The following is a 17,197-nucleotide window of genomic DNA, read 5'->3' on the forward strand; positions in this document are numbered from 1 at the left end:
TATATATATATATATATATATATATATAGAGGGAAACATTCCACGTGGGAAAAATATATCTAAAACTTACTTCCAAACCATAACCAAAAATTTTTTTCCTCTTTCAACACTACCGCTGCAATAAAATCAACCATTCCCAGTTCACAAACAGATCCTTTCACCAATTAAACAACCGTTTCGGCTAGCTCTAACAACTTTTGCTTTATTTCCATTTCCATTTTTCCCACATCACTGATCATTTTGTAGCCGCTTCCCACAGGTTTTAACGTCATTATTTCTTCGTCAGACAATTGTTAGCCTCATTTTCATAATCTGCCACCACAAATCCACTCCTTTTAATACATTTACACGCAGTTTTTTCGAAATTTTCCCGAATTTTTCCACTAATGTGTTTTGGAGGCAACACAACCACCTAACCTTTGTGCACATCGTTGTTTACCAACCCAAGTTCACCACAGGATCCACATAGCTCAGCTTTAACCAACACTTTTTCAACTTTTTTCACACCAGATCTCCAGTTGCTTTCTAGTTCACCTTTATCTCTCCCCATATATGGTCTTTACATATGTCTGCCTGTGTCTGTATGTGTGCAGATGGATATGTGTGTGTGAGCGAGTGTATACCTGTCCTTTCTTCCCCCTAAGGTAAGTCTTTCCGCTCCCAGGATTGGAATGACTCCTTACCCTCTCCCTTAAAACCCCCATCCTTTCGTCTTTCCCTCTCTTTCCTGATGAAGCAACCGTGGGTTGCAAAAGCTTGAATTTTGTGTGTGTGTTTTGTGTTTGTTATTGTCTCTATCAGCGCACCAACACTTTCGTTTGGTAAGTTACATCATTTTAGATATATATACAGGGTGTTACACAAAAGGTACGGCCAAACTTTCAGGAAACATTCCTCACACACAACGAAAGAAAATATGTTATGTGAACATGTGTTCGGAAACGCTTACTTTCCATGTTAGAGCTCATTTTATTACTTCTCTTCAAATCACATTAATCATGGAACGGAAACACACAGCAACAGAACGTACCAGCGTGACTTCAAACACTTTGTTACAGGAAATGTTCAAAATTTCCTCCGTTAGCGAGGATACATGCATCCACCCTCCGTTGCATGGAATCCCTGATGCGCTGATGCAGCCTTGGAGAATGGCGTATTGTATCACAGCCGTTCACAATACAAGCACGAAGAGTCTCTACATTTGGTACCGGGGTTGCGTAGACAAGAGCTTTCAAATGCCCCCATAAATGAAAGCCAAGAGGGTTGAGGTCAGGAGAGCGTGGAGGGCATGGAATTGGTCCACCTCTACCAATCCATCGGTCACCGAATCTGTTGTTGAGAAGCATACGAACACTTCGACTGAAATGTGCAGGAGCTTCATCGTGCATGAGCCACATGTTGTGTCGTACTTGTAAAGGCACATGTTTTAGCAGCACAGGTAGAATATCCCGTATGAAATCATGATAACGTGCTCCATTGAGCGTAGGTGGAAGAACATGGGGCCCAATCGAGACATCACCAACAATGCCTGCCCAAACGTTCACAGAAAATCTGTGTTGATGACGTGATTGCACAATTGCGTGTGGATTCTCGTCAGCCCACACATGTTGATTGTGAAAATTTACAGTTTGATCGCGTTGGAATGAAGCCTCATCCATAAAGAGAGCATTTGCACTGAAATGAGGATTGACACATTGTTGGATGAACCATTCGCAGAAGTTTACCTGTGGAGGCCAATCAGCTGCTGATAGTGCCTGCACATGCTGTACATGGTTCGGAAACAACTGGTTCTCCCGTAGCACTCTCCATATAGTGACGTGGTCACTGTTACCTTGTACAGCAACAACTTCTCTGACGCTGACATTTGGGTTATCGTCAACTGCACAAAGAATTGCCTCGTCCATTGCAGGTGTCCTCATCGTTCTAGGTCTTCCCCAGTCACGAGTCGTAGGCTGGAATGTTCCGTGCTCCCTAAGACGCCGATCAATTGCTTCGAACGTCTTCCTGTCGGGACACCTTCGTTCTGGAAATCTGTCTCGATACGAATGTACCGCGCCACGGCTATTGCCCCGTGCTAATCCATACATCAAATGGGCATCTGCCAACTCCACATTTGTAAACATTGCACTGACTGCAAAACCACGTTTGTGATGAACACTAACCTGTTGACGCTACGTACTGATGTGCTTGATGCTAGTACGGTAGAGCAATGAGTCGCATGTCAACACAAGCACCGAACTCAACATTACCTTCCTTCAATTGGGCCAACTGGCGGTGAATCGAGGAAGTACAGTACATACTGACGAAACTAAAATGAGCTCTAACATGGAAATTAAGCGTTTCCGGACACATGTCCACATAACATCTTTTCTTTATTTGTGTGTTTTGAGGAATGTTCAGGAGTGGATAGTACACTAGTGTTCTAACGTACTGCTAGGTGGAAAAATTTGTAGCAAATATCACAAAATCCATCAACCCTACATGTGTTGCCTAGGCTGTGCTGGGTACTTCCAGAGAAGATCTTAAGTGAATATGAAATAGCATTGGATCTGGCACTGGATTTTTAAAATACTAGTCCTCAGTTTTTAGGTAAATTTCCTGTGAAGAAAAAGAGGCTTCATTGAGACAAAAAGTAGCAAAGCAATACTTTGCCTCAGTGTTGGAGCATACTTAGGTGGCACATATGGAAAAAGAAGAACATGAAAAAAATGAAGAAAGACAAATAATAGGTCAGCTGAAAGATGATAAATTTCACAATACAGAATGTACACATGACAAAATACAAATTTTGAGAGTACTTCCAAGGAGTTACAGTATAAGGAAAGACATGAATTATTTTCCCCTTCAGATTACATGGTATGAAGAGCAAAACCGTGATACTAGTAGAACATGGTATATTAGTGACACAAAATTCAAAGGCAGAAAAGACATTTTGTGAAAGAACCATTCAACATGTACATGATTTTTACTGTGATCATAATGTGAGCCATGTGACATCAGGAAGAAAAGACTATGTGTCTGTGGAAGAAAATGAAATTAGAGTATATAAGTAGAAGCATCTAGGGTTGCACAATCTTAAGGGACTATGTGCATATTTCATATTTCAGAGATAAATATCCAGATGTAAATATTGGATTCTCAAAATTTTGTGAGTTCCAGCCAAAGCACTGTGTTCTTGTCTATGCCAGTGAGACCCATACCGCATGTTTGTGTGTCTCACTCAAGAATTTTAAGTTAATGGCTTAAGAGTGTAAATTGAAAGAACTAACAACGTGTGACGAACACACATTACTATCATAAAAGCACTTGTTATATGAAATCCTATACATCCAAAATGTTTCTTTTGTGCATGTTCCTATTGTCCAAGTTTGACAAGACTGATTATCTATTTAAACTGCTTGGTATGAACTGCATTACATACAAACGTTGGTTAACTACTGGCTGGGCAGATTAGAGACTACAACAAAATCAATAGACAAGTCCATTGATGGGTTTGTATTGCATTTACAACAGCTCCTACCACACTCATGGACTACCCAGTAGCAGTTACAGATCTTTAAAACCGCTAAAGAAGAATTAAAAGGTAAATGAATATCTTGTTGTTTGTTATTTTAAGAGAATTCAGGGTTAAGTACAGGGATTTCACTGCAATAATTCACAGGCTGCAATTCACCTGTTTGTAGCTTACTCCAGAGATGCAAATACCAACAAAATACACCTTATGTCATATGCGGAAATGTCTGATTGCCTTCAGTGTGATGCAGCATGTGTTTGTGCATGCTTTCCAGCCAAATTTTGTCAATTTCTTAAAATGTCACTTTCTAACTCCAAAGCAGATTTATTACTTTTCAGATGAATGTACTGCCCAACACAAAAACACGAAGCAATTTCATAAATTACAAAAACAGAAAGAATTTCATGAATGTGCTACCATCAGGAAGATTTTGAATGGCATTTTTATGCTACAGCAATTGACGTTGAGGGGCTGTAAAGAGATTAAACACACTTGCCGAGTGCAAGCAACATCATGAAAAGTATAGTTTGACACCATGACTGTTGTTTCAGTCATGCAAAGAAAAAATTCCTTCATGTGTCTTTGATTGTACATTGTTTAGGATCAAGATTAAGAGACTGAAGCAACAATTCAAGTATGTTTCCAGGTTCAATAAGCTTCAATGTGTAACACCTAACAACAAAGGTATTGTAAAAACAGGGACGTGTTCTGCTTCTTTAGTAAACAGTGAAGAGTCAGTGATTGCTGTGTGGAAATAAATTCTGTTATCATATGTTGTTGTTGTTGTCTTCAGTCCTGAGACTGGTTTGATGCAGCTCTCCATGCTACTCTATCCTGTGCAATCTTCTTTATCTCCCAGTACTTACTGCAACCTACATCCTTCTGAATCTGCTTAGTGTACTCATCTCTTGGTCTCCCTCTACGATTTTTACCCTTCACACTGGCCTCCAATGCTAAATTTGTGATCCCCTGATGCCTCAGAACATGTCCTACCAACCGGTCCCTTCTTTTTGTCAAGTTGTGCCACAAACTGCTCTTCTCCCCAATTCTATTCAATACCTCCTCATTAGTTATGTGATCTACCCATCTAATTTTCAGCATTCTTCTGTAGCACCACATTTCAAAAGCTTCTATTCTCTTCTTGTCCAGACTATTTATCGCCCATGTTTCACTTCCATACATGGCTACACTCCATACAAATACTTTCAGAAACGACTTCCTCACACTTAAATCTATACCCGATGTTAACAAATTTCTCTTCTTCAGAAACGTTTTCCTTGTCATTGCCAGTCTACATTTTATATCCTCTCTACTTCAAACATCATCAGTTATTTTGCTCCCCAAATAGCAAAACTCCTTTACTACATTAATTGTCTCATTTCCTAATCTAATTCCCTCACCATCACCCGACTTAATTCGACTACATTCCATTATCTTCGTTTTGCTTTTGTTGATCTTCATCTTATATCCTCCTTTCAAGACACTGTCCATTCCGTTCAACTGCTCTTCCAAGTCCTTTTCTGTCTCTGACAAAATCACAATGTCATCGGCGAACCTCAACATTTTTATTTCTTCTCCATGGACTTTTATACCTACTCTGAATTTTTCTTTTGTTTCCTTTACTGCTTGCTCAATATACAGATTGAATAACATTGGGGACAGGCTACAACCCTGTCTCACTCCCTTCCAAACCGCTGCTTCCCTTTCATGCCCCTCGACTCTTATAACTGCCATCTGGTTTCTGTACAAATTGTACATAGCTTTTTGCTCCTTGTATTTTACCCCTGCCACCTTTAGAATTTGAAAGAGAGTATTCCAGTCAACATTGTCAAAAGCTTTCTCTAAGTCTACAAATGCCAGAAATGTAGGTTTGCCTTTCCTTAATCTATTTTCTAAGATAAGTCATAGGGTCAGTATTGCCTCACGTATTCCAACATTTCTGCGGAATCCAAACTCATCTTCGCCGAGGTCGGCTTCTACCAGTTTTTCCATTCGTCTATAAAGAATTCGCGTTAGTATTTTGCAGCTGTGACTTATTAAACTGACAGTTCGGTAATTTTCACATCTGTCAACATCTGCTTTCTTTGGGATTGGAATTATTATATTCTTCTTGAAGTCTGAGGGTATTTCACCTGTCTCATACATCTTGCTCACCAGATGGTAGAGTTTTGTCAGGGCTGGCTCTCCCAAGGCCGTCAGTAGTTCTAATGGAATGTTGTCTACTCCTGCGGCCTTGTTTTGACTCAGGTCTTTCAGTGCTCTGTCAAACGCTTCACGCAGTATCATATCTCCCAATTCATCGTCATCTACATCCTCTTCCATTTCCATAATATTGTCCTCAAGTACATCGCCCTTGTATAGTCCCTCTATATACTCCTTCCACCTTTCTGCTTTCCCTTCTTTGCTTAGAACTGGGTTTCCATCTGAGCTCTTGATATCTTACCCCTAGTGAGATAAGCCTCTACATCCTTACATTTGTCCTCTAGCCATCCCTGCTTAGCCATTTTACACTTCCTGCCGATCTAATTTTTGAGACGTTTGTATTCCTTTTTGCCTGCTTCATTTATTGCATTTTTATATTTTCTCCTTTCATCAATTAAATTCAGTATTTCTTCTGTTACCCAAGGATTTCTACCAGCCCTCGTCTTTTTACCTACTTGATCGTCTGCTGCCTTCGCTACTTCATCCCTCAGAGCTACCCATTCTTCATGTACTGTATTTCTTTCCCCCATTCCTGTCAATTGTTCCCTTATGCTCTCTCTGAAACTCTGTACAACCTCTGGTTTAGTCATTTTATCCAGGTCCCATCTCCTTAAATTCCCATCTTTTTGCAGTTTCTTCAGTTTTAATCTACAGTTCATAACCAATGGATTGTGGTCAGAGTCCACATCTGCCCCTGGAAATGTCTTACAATTTAAAACCTGGTTCCTAAATCTCTGTCTTACCATTATATAATCTATCTGATACCTTCTAGTATCTCCAGGATTCTTCCATGTATACAATCTTCTTTTATGATTCTTGAACCAAGTGTTAGCTATGATTAAGTTATGCTCTGTGCAAAATTCTACCAGACGGCTTCCTCTTTCATTTCTCTCCCCCAATCCATATTCACCCACTATGTTTCCTTCTCTCCCTTTTCCTACTCTCGAATTCCAGTCACCCATGACTATTAAATTTTTGTCTCCCTTCACTACCTGAATAATTTCTTTTATCTCATCACACATTTCATCAATTTCTTCATCATCTGCAGAGCTAGTTGGCATATAAACTTGTACTACTGTAGTAGGCATGGGCCTACTCCTGCATTACCCCTATTTGACTTTGTATTTATAACCCTGTATTCGCCTGACCAAAAGTCTTGTTCCTCCTGCCACCGAACTTCACTAATTCCCACTATATCTAACTTTAACCTATCCATCTCCCTTTTTAAATTTTCTAACCTACCTGACCGATTAAGGGATCTGACATTCCGCATTCCGATCCGTAGAACGCCAGTTTTCTTTCTCCTGATAACAATGTCCTCTTGAGTAGTCCCCGCCCGGAGATCCAAATGGGGGACTATTTTACCTTCGGAATGTTTTACCCAAGAGGACGCCATGATCATTTAACCATACAGCAAAGCTGCATGCCCTGGGAAAAATTATGGCTGTAGTTTCCCCTTGCTTTCAGCCGTTCGCAGTACCAGCACAGCAAGGCTGTTTTGGTTAGTGTTGCAAGGCCAGATCAGTCAATCACCCAGACTGTTGCCCCTGCTACTACTGAAAAGGCTGCTGCCCCTCTTCAGGAACCACACGTTTTTCTGGCCTCTCAACAGATACCCCTCCGTTGTGGTTGCACCTATGGTAAGGCCATCTGTCTCGCTGAGGCACGCAAGCCTCCCCACCAACGGCAAGGTCCATGGTTCATGGGGGTAGGATTATCATATATACATGGACTTTTGTTTGTACGTATGATGGTCATTGGTGGGTTGCATATGGCTTTTAAACTTATGAAGAACGACGTGAAGTACAAGCCAGCTTCTTGCATTCACATGAACTATTTCCATCATTTGTGTTCCCTGTCATACCACATATTTGTGTTAGAAAAGTAGATATGACATTCTCACAAGACCGGATACAGTGACACCAACTGGAAGGACATGCTCTCTCCCTGCATCAGATCTGCTGAACATAACAATTTAACTAGAAACACATCAAATGAGATGTAACAACTTTTTATTGCCTTTTCATTGAAGCTACACTGTATATGGTTCACAATACTAGTACACTAATGTATACCATACTTTTGTATGACATTACTTGTTTTTTTGTATTTTTTAATCGTTTGTGTTTCATTTTTATGTGCATTTTGATAGTGTACTGATGCTGACAAAATAAATTTTTGGGTATGATGCCTTTGATGTGCCCTCTTGACATTTACCGTGTTTATAGTAGGACATTGGAGTAATAGAGTATGCTTTTTTTTTCTTTTTAAAAAAAAAAAAAAAAAAAAAATTTGAAGGTGGCGTGTTTTGAGATATTCGAGGTCTGTGACCTTGAATTTGGAAATTGTTAGAAAGACAGCACAGTGCATATCAATGTGTAGCTCCACTCATTGGCTTTGCAATGATACAAGTTTGTTTTCTGTATCTGGATTAGAATTAAAATTATAGTAATTATGTTGCAACAGAGATATTTAAATTTCACATAGTTTCCAAACTTTGCAGACTTTTAACTTCCTTTTCAATTGTCATACATCTCTGCAAATTCGTATTTTTCCGTCTCTTATCTGGATCACTGGATGCACCAAATTTGAAGGAAATCTGGGATGGCCAGGTTGGAAATATTACTCTTCTATGCTGAACTGACATGGAATTACCCATGTAGGGATTTGGGATGAATCAAGAAGTAAAACAATACATAGAAACAGCTACTGGAAACTAAGCCTACAAGATACATTACTAACAAATAATAAATTGATGTTATAAAAGTACACCACAGATAATTTATGTTTTTGTTTCTGCATTTTTTCGTTCTTTAATTTTAGTTGAACATGATTCTATTTTTACTTCTATTATAGCTTTGTATGTTTCCCAAAGTACTGTTATTATTACAGTAGAACCCTGGTAATTTGTGCTAATTGGCTCTGATGCTACCTCAAATAACAAAAAACTTGTATAATATGGAAATATCACTAAATCAATGAGTAAATCATGAATAGATGTTTAATGAGCACATAATGATTAAAAAATAAATTTAAAAAATCAACATAGAACATACCTGTGTTATATGAACATATATGGGCACACATTTCCAAGTTGCAAAAATATAAGTTACATTTTAAAGAAACTGTTCATAGTTCTTTGTTTTAAAACAGAACATCATTTTTACTAACAATATCGTGCCATCTTCTAAGAAGCATGGTGTTAGTTGAAGTGGCTTCCAGTCGTTGCTCGATATAATGCAGTGCCACATCTAGTGCTGCCAAACCCTCGATGCGAGTAATCACTGGTACAATTTCTTTAGGCAATTCCTTGTTGTCACTGTTTTCAGCGGATTGACTGACCATTTTGACAATTGCAAGATCAGTCACTTCAAAGTGTTCATCCATTCTGAAACATCACTTGCATTTTCACATCCAGCAATCTTTTTCATCTTCTATACTGTAGGTATCCATTTCATTCTGTAAAATCTGGTTCCAAGACTTCTTTAATGTCTCCACCTTTATTTCAGATCATGAATCGGCTATCAAATAAACTATGTCTTTTTTTAGATAGTCTTTGATGGTTTCTTTATATTCTGTTGTTTGTAGAAGTATCTGAAGCAGACGACAAGATACCTTTTTTCCAAGCATTGTAAAATGCCTTGGTCCATAGGCTGCATTAAACTCATCATGTTAGAGGGTGAGAAAAATGCACAAATTTTGTCACATTGTAATTCTTCCTCATCAGGGTGTGAAACGATGTTGTCAAACATTGTAGTGATATGTCCCATTCCTTGAGTGTGAGGTATCACATCTTTCCAATATACAACTGACGGTTGTCTGGAATGACAACAACGAAAATTTGTGCCAGATCAGGATTCAAACTGAGATTCCCGCTTATCGTGAGTGGTCGCCTTACCATTTGGTTGTCCGAGCATGACTCATGGTCTAATCCACACTTCCATATGTCATCAACCATGTTTCTACAGCCCTTTACACATATACCCATTATGTATATTCCAGTACAGAGGAGACATTTTACTTGAAAGTCGCTTCCCTGGTGTCAGCAGATAAATACGATATTGCAGTGCCCATGTTATTCCAAATTACAATGCAATGTTCCTTTGGACATGCATGTGCGTTTGACGACATACAAAAGTTTGGGTCTGGTTGTGAGTCATGCTTAGATAGACAAATGGTAAGGCGACTGATTGTGATATGCAGGAAATTTGGGTTTGTGTCCCAGTGTGGCACAAACTTTCATTGTCATCATTTCATTACACATCTGGTGGTTGTCCATATTCACAACTGTTAATAGATTTCATGTACATTTCAGCTGTAGTCTCTGCAGTGCCTGTTCCTTCAGGCATAGCATTGTAATTCAGAATAACACAGCACTGAAATATCGTATTTATCCACTGATGCCGGGCAAGCGACTTTCATGTAAAATGTCCTAAAAGCAAATTGCTGAGCACTTATTTCTTCTGAATGCCCAGTTACAGATATTGCAATGATGTAAAAATCATTCTTCAGTCAGTAGATCTTTGACAAGCACATATCAATGTTTAACACAGAAAGATAAAACAAATATTTAAACATGTATATCCAATGAAAATTGCAGAAGTTTATATGAACCTTTTAAACTAGAAATTATATATAAATCTGGCTCCATAAATATTTAGAATTTCTCCTAAGATATGTTATATAAGCTACAGTTCTTGTCAAATATTACAGGCACAATCAAACAACAGTATTGCAACAAAGAAACTTACTTGTGTTGTACCAACAGTTCAACTGTTGCAAACTCTGTTGCACAAAGATGCTGAACCTGCGTTAGACCACTAGTTTCATTAAAGTGCCTCCTCTGCACAGATGTTAATGTTACTGTAGGAAACATTTCATTTATGCTTGAAAAGAGTTTACTAGTTTGTTGATTTTCACAAAATGTGTGAGGGACCAGTATCTGCAGACAGAAATCATTGCATAAGACTCATAAATTGGAATATGAATTTTACAAACAATGGCTGCACCAAGTCAGGTAGCCAAGCTTTTGGGTGCTGATGAATGTCACTTCTCTTCAGCTCATGAAAGTATTGACATAAGATGGAGCCATCCTCCACTTTCCAGCTCATTTGTCTGTGAGCACAATCAGTGTAATTCTTGTTGAAGTCAGTAAAAAAACTGAAGAAAATGCCTCACACCACCTGAGGAAACTATTCATCCTGATGGTTAAATACCTCAAAAGTGGTATTCCTTCCCCACAAGCACCATCCACAACAATGTACCACACGAACTTCCCCTCATTCTAGACAACAAGCCCAGTGGGGTCACCCTGCTTAACCTTGTACTCCCAGAATATCCTCCATCCAAGTTCAGCTGTAGCCATAGCCACATTCAAACCCTACACAAGTAACCCGTCGCTCAGACCTAAACCTCTCATGCTGAATCCCTCTGTTCCATCAAAAGAACAGCTCCATCAAAGTTCCTTCTCCTCTTTCCCAAAACAATCCTCTCTAGTGCACATGGGATTTCTTGCTTCCAGTCTTGCCTCCTATACCTTTCTGAAAGATATAGCAAAAACCTTACTCAACCTTGTCGTCATGAGCCTCCTGCGACCTGAAGGCAGATCGCTTGATACTCATCTTACCTTAAGACAAAGGCTCCACCACTGTGATACTTCACTGTTAGAAGTGTTGGTAAGTGGTAGAGGTGCCTTTCTGGCTAAAAGACACTTTGAGATACAAAATTGCTCCTAATGATCGCAGCCTTCCACCCAGGTGAGGCTACAAAAAATGCTAAAAACCCTACACCCCTCACACAGTCTACAACTGCCCCCTTAGAATCGCTTACACCTACTAACTCAAGTGGTTTTATTTACTATGTACTTCATAAAACAAATAAAAACAACCATCACACTGTAACAGGCTTCAAAGCCCCTACTGAATGCATCACAAACCTGATAGACCATCACTTCCAATCCATCACATGGTGCCTCCTATTCTACGAGGGTAATCCCAAAAGTAAGGTCTCCTATTTTTTTATATGTACATAGACCTGTTTATTTTTACAATGGTTTACATCAGTTTACAGCTTGAACATTTAGCTCTTTTTCGACATAATCACCATTTCTGTTGATGCATTTTTGTAGACACTGTGGCAGTTTTTGTATGCCCATGTCATACCAGCTCGCTGCCATGCTGTTCAGAAAGTTATGAACCTCTTCTTTCACCTTGTCATCGGAGCAGAATCGCTTTCCGGCCAAATGTTCTTTTAACCTAGGGAACAGGTGATAGTCACTGGGTGCCAAGTCAGGACTATAGGGTGGTTGGGTGATTATGTTCCACTGAAACTATTGCAGGAGAGCAACGGTTTGCCAAGTGATGTGTGGGTGAGCATTGTCATGGAGAATGTGTATGCCCTTGCTCAACATTCCTCTTCTCTGGTTCTGAATTGCCCGTTTGAGTTTTTCAGAGTCTCACATACCCATCAGTGTCAATTGTGGTCCCAGTGGCCATAAAGTTGACCAGCAATACCCCTTTCCAATCCCAAAAAACTGTTGCCATGACTTTACCGGCAGACTGTTTGTTTGAATTTCCACAGCTTTGGCGAAGAAGGATGCCGCCACTGGCGTGATTGTTGCTTGGTCTCAGGTGTAAAGTGGTATGCCCAGGTTTTGTCACCGGTGACAATTGAGTCCAGAAAGTTGTCCTGTTCGGCTGCAAGTCGGTGAAGAAATGCGCATCATCTCATTGCCGCATGTGGTCCTCAGTCAGCATGCATGGCACCCATCTTGCGCACACGTTCCGGTAGTTCAATGTTTCCGTTAAAATGCTGTGAGCAGTGCTTCGGAAAACCTCAGGAACCAACGTGCAGAGATCATCCAGGGTGATCTGCCGATCTTCAAGCATGCTTTGCACAACCTTCAATACTGTCTCCTCAGACATTGACTCTAGTACCTCCCACCGCGGAAGTCGAACACGCGCCAGAACAAATGGACGTGGCCAGCCCATCGAGGGCTCCGCGTCCGTGGCGGCTCTTCCACGCAGCGGCTCTCGCGCAGCGAGGGTGCCACCCCTACACCACGGGCAGACCGTGGCCAATAGCCGCTCCCTCGGGTTTTGTATATAGGGACCTGCTCTGCCCTAGTCCAGTCAGTCTGGTACTCGCTCTGGATTGCATCTCTATCTCGGCGGTACTGCGTTCTGGTCGTTGCTCGTTGTTGACATTTGCCTGGCTCTGGTTCCGAGTGGATTTTTTGTTGGTGTTTGGTGTTGTGGTTTCTACAAGCCTCCGTTGTTTATCTCTTCCTTGTTGTGTCGGTCATGGTTGGTCGTTGTCGGTTATTGTCGGTTGTCGTTGGTCTGTCGTCCGACTCGTCCTTGAGTTTACCTGGTGGTGTGTGCTCCACCACCAGCGGCTTCCTTGCCTGGCGGCTCCGATCCGCAGCCCAAGGCATTCCTGCGGTTGGTTTTGGTTACTACATTGACGGTCTCCCGTTCCTTTGTTCATTGTGAGTTTTGGTTTGACCAGCTGCAAACTCTCTACACCACTTACGAACATTTTTGACATCCATGCATGACTCACCATACACTTCCGTCAATTGGCGATGGATTGCAATCAGCGCAGTGCCCTTTGCGTTCAAAAACCGAATAACTGTGCGCAATTTGCACTTGGCGGTAACATCCAATGGGAGCTCCATTCTCAACGGTTGTCAAGCCAAGACTAAGCACGTCTTCACAGTGTGCACATGTTTACAGACAGCGTGTGAAGCACTCTTCATAACAGTGTGATGAACTACCACACAAACAGGGTTCTGTACCTATAAAAAAATAGACCTTACTTTTGGGATTACCCTCGTACATAAAAGAAACAGTTACTTCTTCGATCATCTCAAATCCTCTCTCACCCTTCTCCCACCCAGAACCTTTCTTGACACCATTACAAAACCTTGCTGTAAACCAGTGTCCTACATATGCTAAAAGTCTCCCAAAAATCTTGTTTATTGGCACCATCACCAACTGCATCGTTATACATAACCGTGTGCCATTTGAAGGCCAAACTCACAACAAATCAATGGAAAAGCTATGAGAATCATGATTGTGCCACTCTATACTAACTTTTTATGGCATTTTACAACACCCAGACGTTAAGCTGCAAGGCTTGGTACTGGTTTATTAATGTTACCTTAGTGGTCTGGACTCATGCTGAAGAATAATTCAATTCCCACAAGAGCTTAACTATTATTCTTAACTCATATTTATCTGGACCTTTTCCCAATTTGAAGCCATCATTCTTGATTTTGACCTCCATCTCAGTCAAGCTCACATTCCAACACAAGTCCATATAAAACCAATTAATAATCAATACCTCTACTTTGACAGCTGTCGCACCTTCCACAAATGCTTCCTTCCCTACCGTTTAACAATCTGCAACAGATGAATGAAAGTCATGTTTTAAGTTTTTAAACATGACCACTAGATGGTGATATTAAGATACAACATTACTTTTCACTTAAGAGCCATCATTTGATTTTGATAAAACAATGGCCAGCTTAGTAATTTGCTTAGTAGTTAGATTACAGTGAGCCGTTAAAGAAACAGTGCTATGAAAAAAATCGAAGCTTTACAGGAATGTTTTCATCAGATTATTTTCAAAATTTTCATAAAGAGCGAACTCCACGATGATGCCTAAAATCACTGCAATCAGCTGCTTATAATGAGCCAACTTGAGAAAAAAAAAAACTGTTTGCATTTGCTTTGCAGAATTTTGACATGGTTGTGATTCTGTAGCTGTATAATTTTGTGAAAGTCAAATTAACTCAGTTATGCAGCACGATTGAAGAGGACCAGTAAACCAACATGACACAGATGCAGTGATATGTTCATTTTCTCCTTTTAACAAAGAAGATGCCATTGATCTGGATTAAATTTCACACAACATCTGTGTTACACCAGATGAGCTTCCAGACAATGAAACTGCACTGTTTGCAATGATCGGGCAATCTGGGCAACGTTGGCCATTGGTGGAATCACCTATTGTTGGCTGAACTGTGACTGTACCCTTAACTATCATGTGAGGTGCAAGTTTTGACTCATGTATCTCAACGCTCCCTTACAGTCTATCAGACTTTGCAAGGAAAACTTGATTGCACTATGAAGTGACAGACATGATGACTCTAGTGGTCTATCAACTGGCAGAGGGGAGGGAGATACTCCAAACGCAAAAATGAGAATATCTGATGAGAACTATTTATTGCTAGGCTTTACAGAAACTACAGTCAATAGTGAAGAATGTCCATAGTGTATGATTTGTTTAACCATTTCAGCTGCTGATAGTGTGAAGCCTAACAAGTTAAAGAGACATCTTGAAATCAAATATCCTGAAGTAACAGGAAAACCAAAAGGCTTTTTTTACAATGAAACAAAATATTTATTGTCTACCCGGAAGAAATTTGCCAAGTTGACAAATGATGAATGATTTCTAAGGTCCTTTTAGCCTCTCATAAGATTTTGAATAGGACTGCTTAATGCAAGAAAAAAAAGCCCATATGGTTGCAGAAACTCTGGCTTTACCAGCATATATATATATATATATATATATATATATATATATATATATATATATATATATATATATATACACACACACACACACACACACACACACACACACACACATTATAATAGAAGGAAACATTCCACGTGGGAAAAATTATATATAAAAACAAAGATGAGGTGACTTACCGAACGAAAGCGCTGGCAGGTCGATAGACACACAAACAAACACATGTGTGGATGGATATGTGCGTGTGTGCGAGTGTATACCTGTCCTTCTTTCCCCCTAAGGTAAGTCTTTCCGCTCCCGGGATTGGAATGACTCCTTACCCTCTCCCTTAAAACATGCCTTGGTGCACGGCCAGCACATCTTGGCACAGTGTTACACCGTCCGGGTTATCTGGATACTTCCCACTAACACCAACCTATCTGAACTCCGGAGATGGGAACTTGCTCTTCAATACATCCTCTCTTCCCGTTATCCACCAGGCCTCAATCTCCGCTAATTTCAAGTTGCCGCCACTCATACCTCACCTGTCATTCAACAACATTTTTGCCTCTGCCTCGACTGACATCTCTGCCCAAACTCTTTGTCTTTAAATATGTCTGCTTGTGTCTGTATATGTGTGGATGGATATGTGTGTGTGTGCGAGTGTATACCCGTCCTTTTTTCCCCCTAAGGTAAGTCTTTCCGGTCCCGGGATTGGAATGACTCCTTACCCTCTCCCTTAAAACCCACTCCCTTTCGTCTTTCCCTCTCCTTCCCTCTTTCCTGATGAGGCAACAGTTTGTTGCGAAAGCTTGAATTTTGTGTGTATGTTTGTGTTTGTTTGTGTGTCTGTCGACCTGCCAGCACTTTCATTTGGTAAGTCACTACATCTTTGCTTTTTATATATATAAAGAAGAACCACAAAAGTGCCCCACTTGTGACAGGATACTTTCCGGGACTGGATCAGATTCTGAATGTGGCTCTCCAGCAAGGATACGACTTCCTCAAATCCTGCCCTGAAATGAGATCCATCCTTCATGAAATCCTCCCCACTCCACCAAGAATGTCTTTCCGCCGTCCACCTAACCTTCGTAACCTGTTAGTTCATCCCTATGAAATCCCCAAACCACCTTCCCTACCCTCTGGCTCCTACCCTTGTAACCGCCCCCGGTGTAAAACCTGTCCCATGCACCCTCCCACCACCACCTACTCCAGTCCTGTAACCCGGAAGGTGTACACGATCAAAGGCAGAGCCACGTGTGAAAGCACCCACGTGATCTACCAACTGACCTGCCTACACTGTGACGCATTCTATGTGGGAATGACCAGCAACAAACTGTCCATTCGCATGAATGGACACAGGCAGACAGTGTTTGTTGGTAATGAGGATCACCCTGTGGCTAAACATGCCTTGGTGCACGGCCAGCACATCTTGGCACAGTGTTACACCGTCCGGGTTATCTGGATACTTCCCACTAACACCAACCTATCCGAACTCCGGAGATGGGAACTTGCTCTTCAATACATCCTCTCTTCCCGTTATCCACCAGGCCTCAATCTCCGCTAATTTCAAGTTGCCGCCACTCATACCTCACCTGTCATTCAACAACATCTTTGCCTCTGCCTCGACTGACATCTCTGCCCAAACTCTTTGTCTTTAAATATGTCTGCTTGTGTCTGTATATGTGTGGATGGATATGTGTGTGTGTGCGAGTGTATACCCGTCCTTTTTTCCCCCTAAGGTAAGTCTTTCCGCTCCCGGGATTGGAATGACTCCTTACCCTCTCCCTTAAAACCCACATCCTTTCGTCTTTCCCTCTCCTTCCCTCTTTCCTGATGAGGCAACAGTTTGTTGCGAAAGCTTGAATTTTGTGTGTATGTTTGTGTTTGTTTGTGTGTCTACCGACCTGCCAGCGCTTTCGTTCGGTAAGTCACCTCATCTTTGTTTTTATATATAAT

At 40.8% G+C, this 17,197-nt stretch overlaps 1 protein-coding gene across 1 annotated transcript in view; it reads right to left on the reverse strand.

Moving 5' to 3' along the window:
- Window positions 1-17,197, reverse strand: part of LOC124712423 (mutS protein homolog 4-like) — a 287,464-nt gene that overhangs the window by 239,302 nt on the left and 30,965 nt on the right. Inside the window, exon 5 of the mRNA XM_047242719.1 lies at window positions 10,468-10,658. Within this exon, the coding sequence (XP_047098675.1) occupies window positions 10,468-10,658 (191 nt within the window). The remainder of the gene's footprint in view (window positions 1-10,467; window positions 10,659-17,197) is intronic.

This window comes from Schistocerca piceifrons, chromosome 1, assembly GCF_021461385.2.
Source record: "Schistocerca piceifrons isolate TAMUIC-IGC-003096 chromosome 1, iqSchPice1.1, whole genome shotgun sequence".
In the NCBI taxonomy this organism is placed as follows: Eukaryota; Metazoa; Arthropoda; class Insecta; order Orthoptera; family Acrididae; genus Schistocerca; species Schistocerca piceifrons.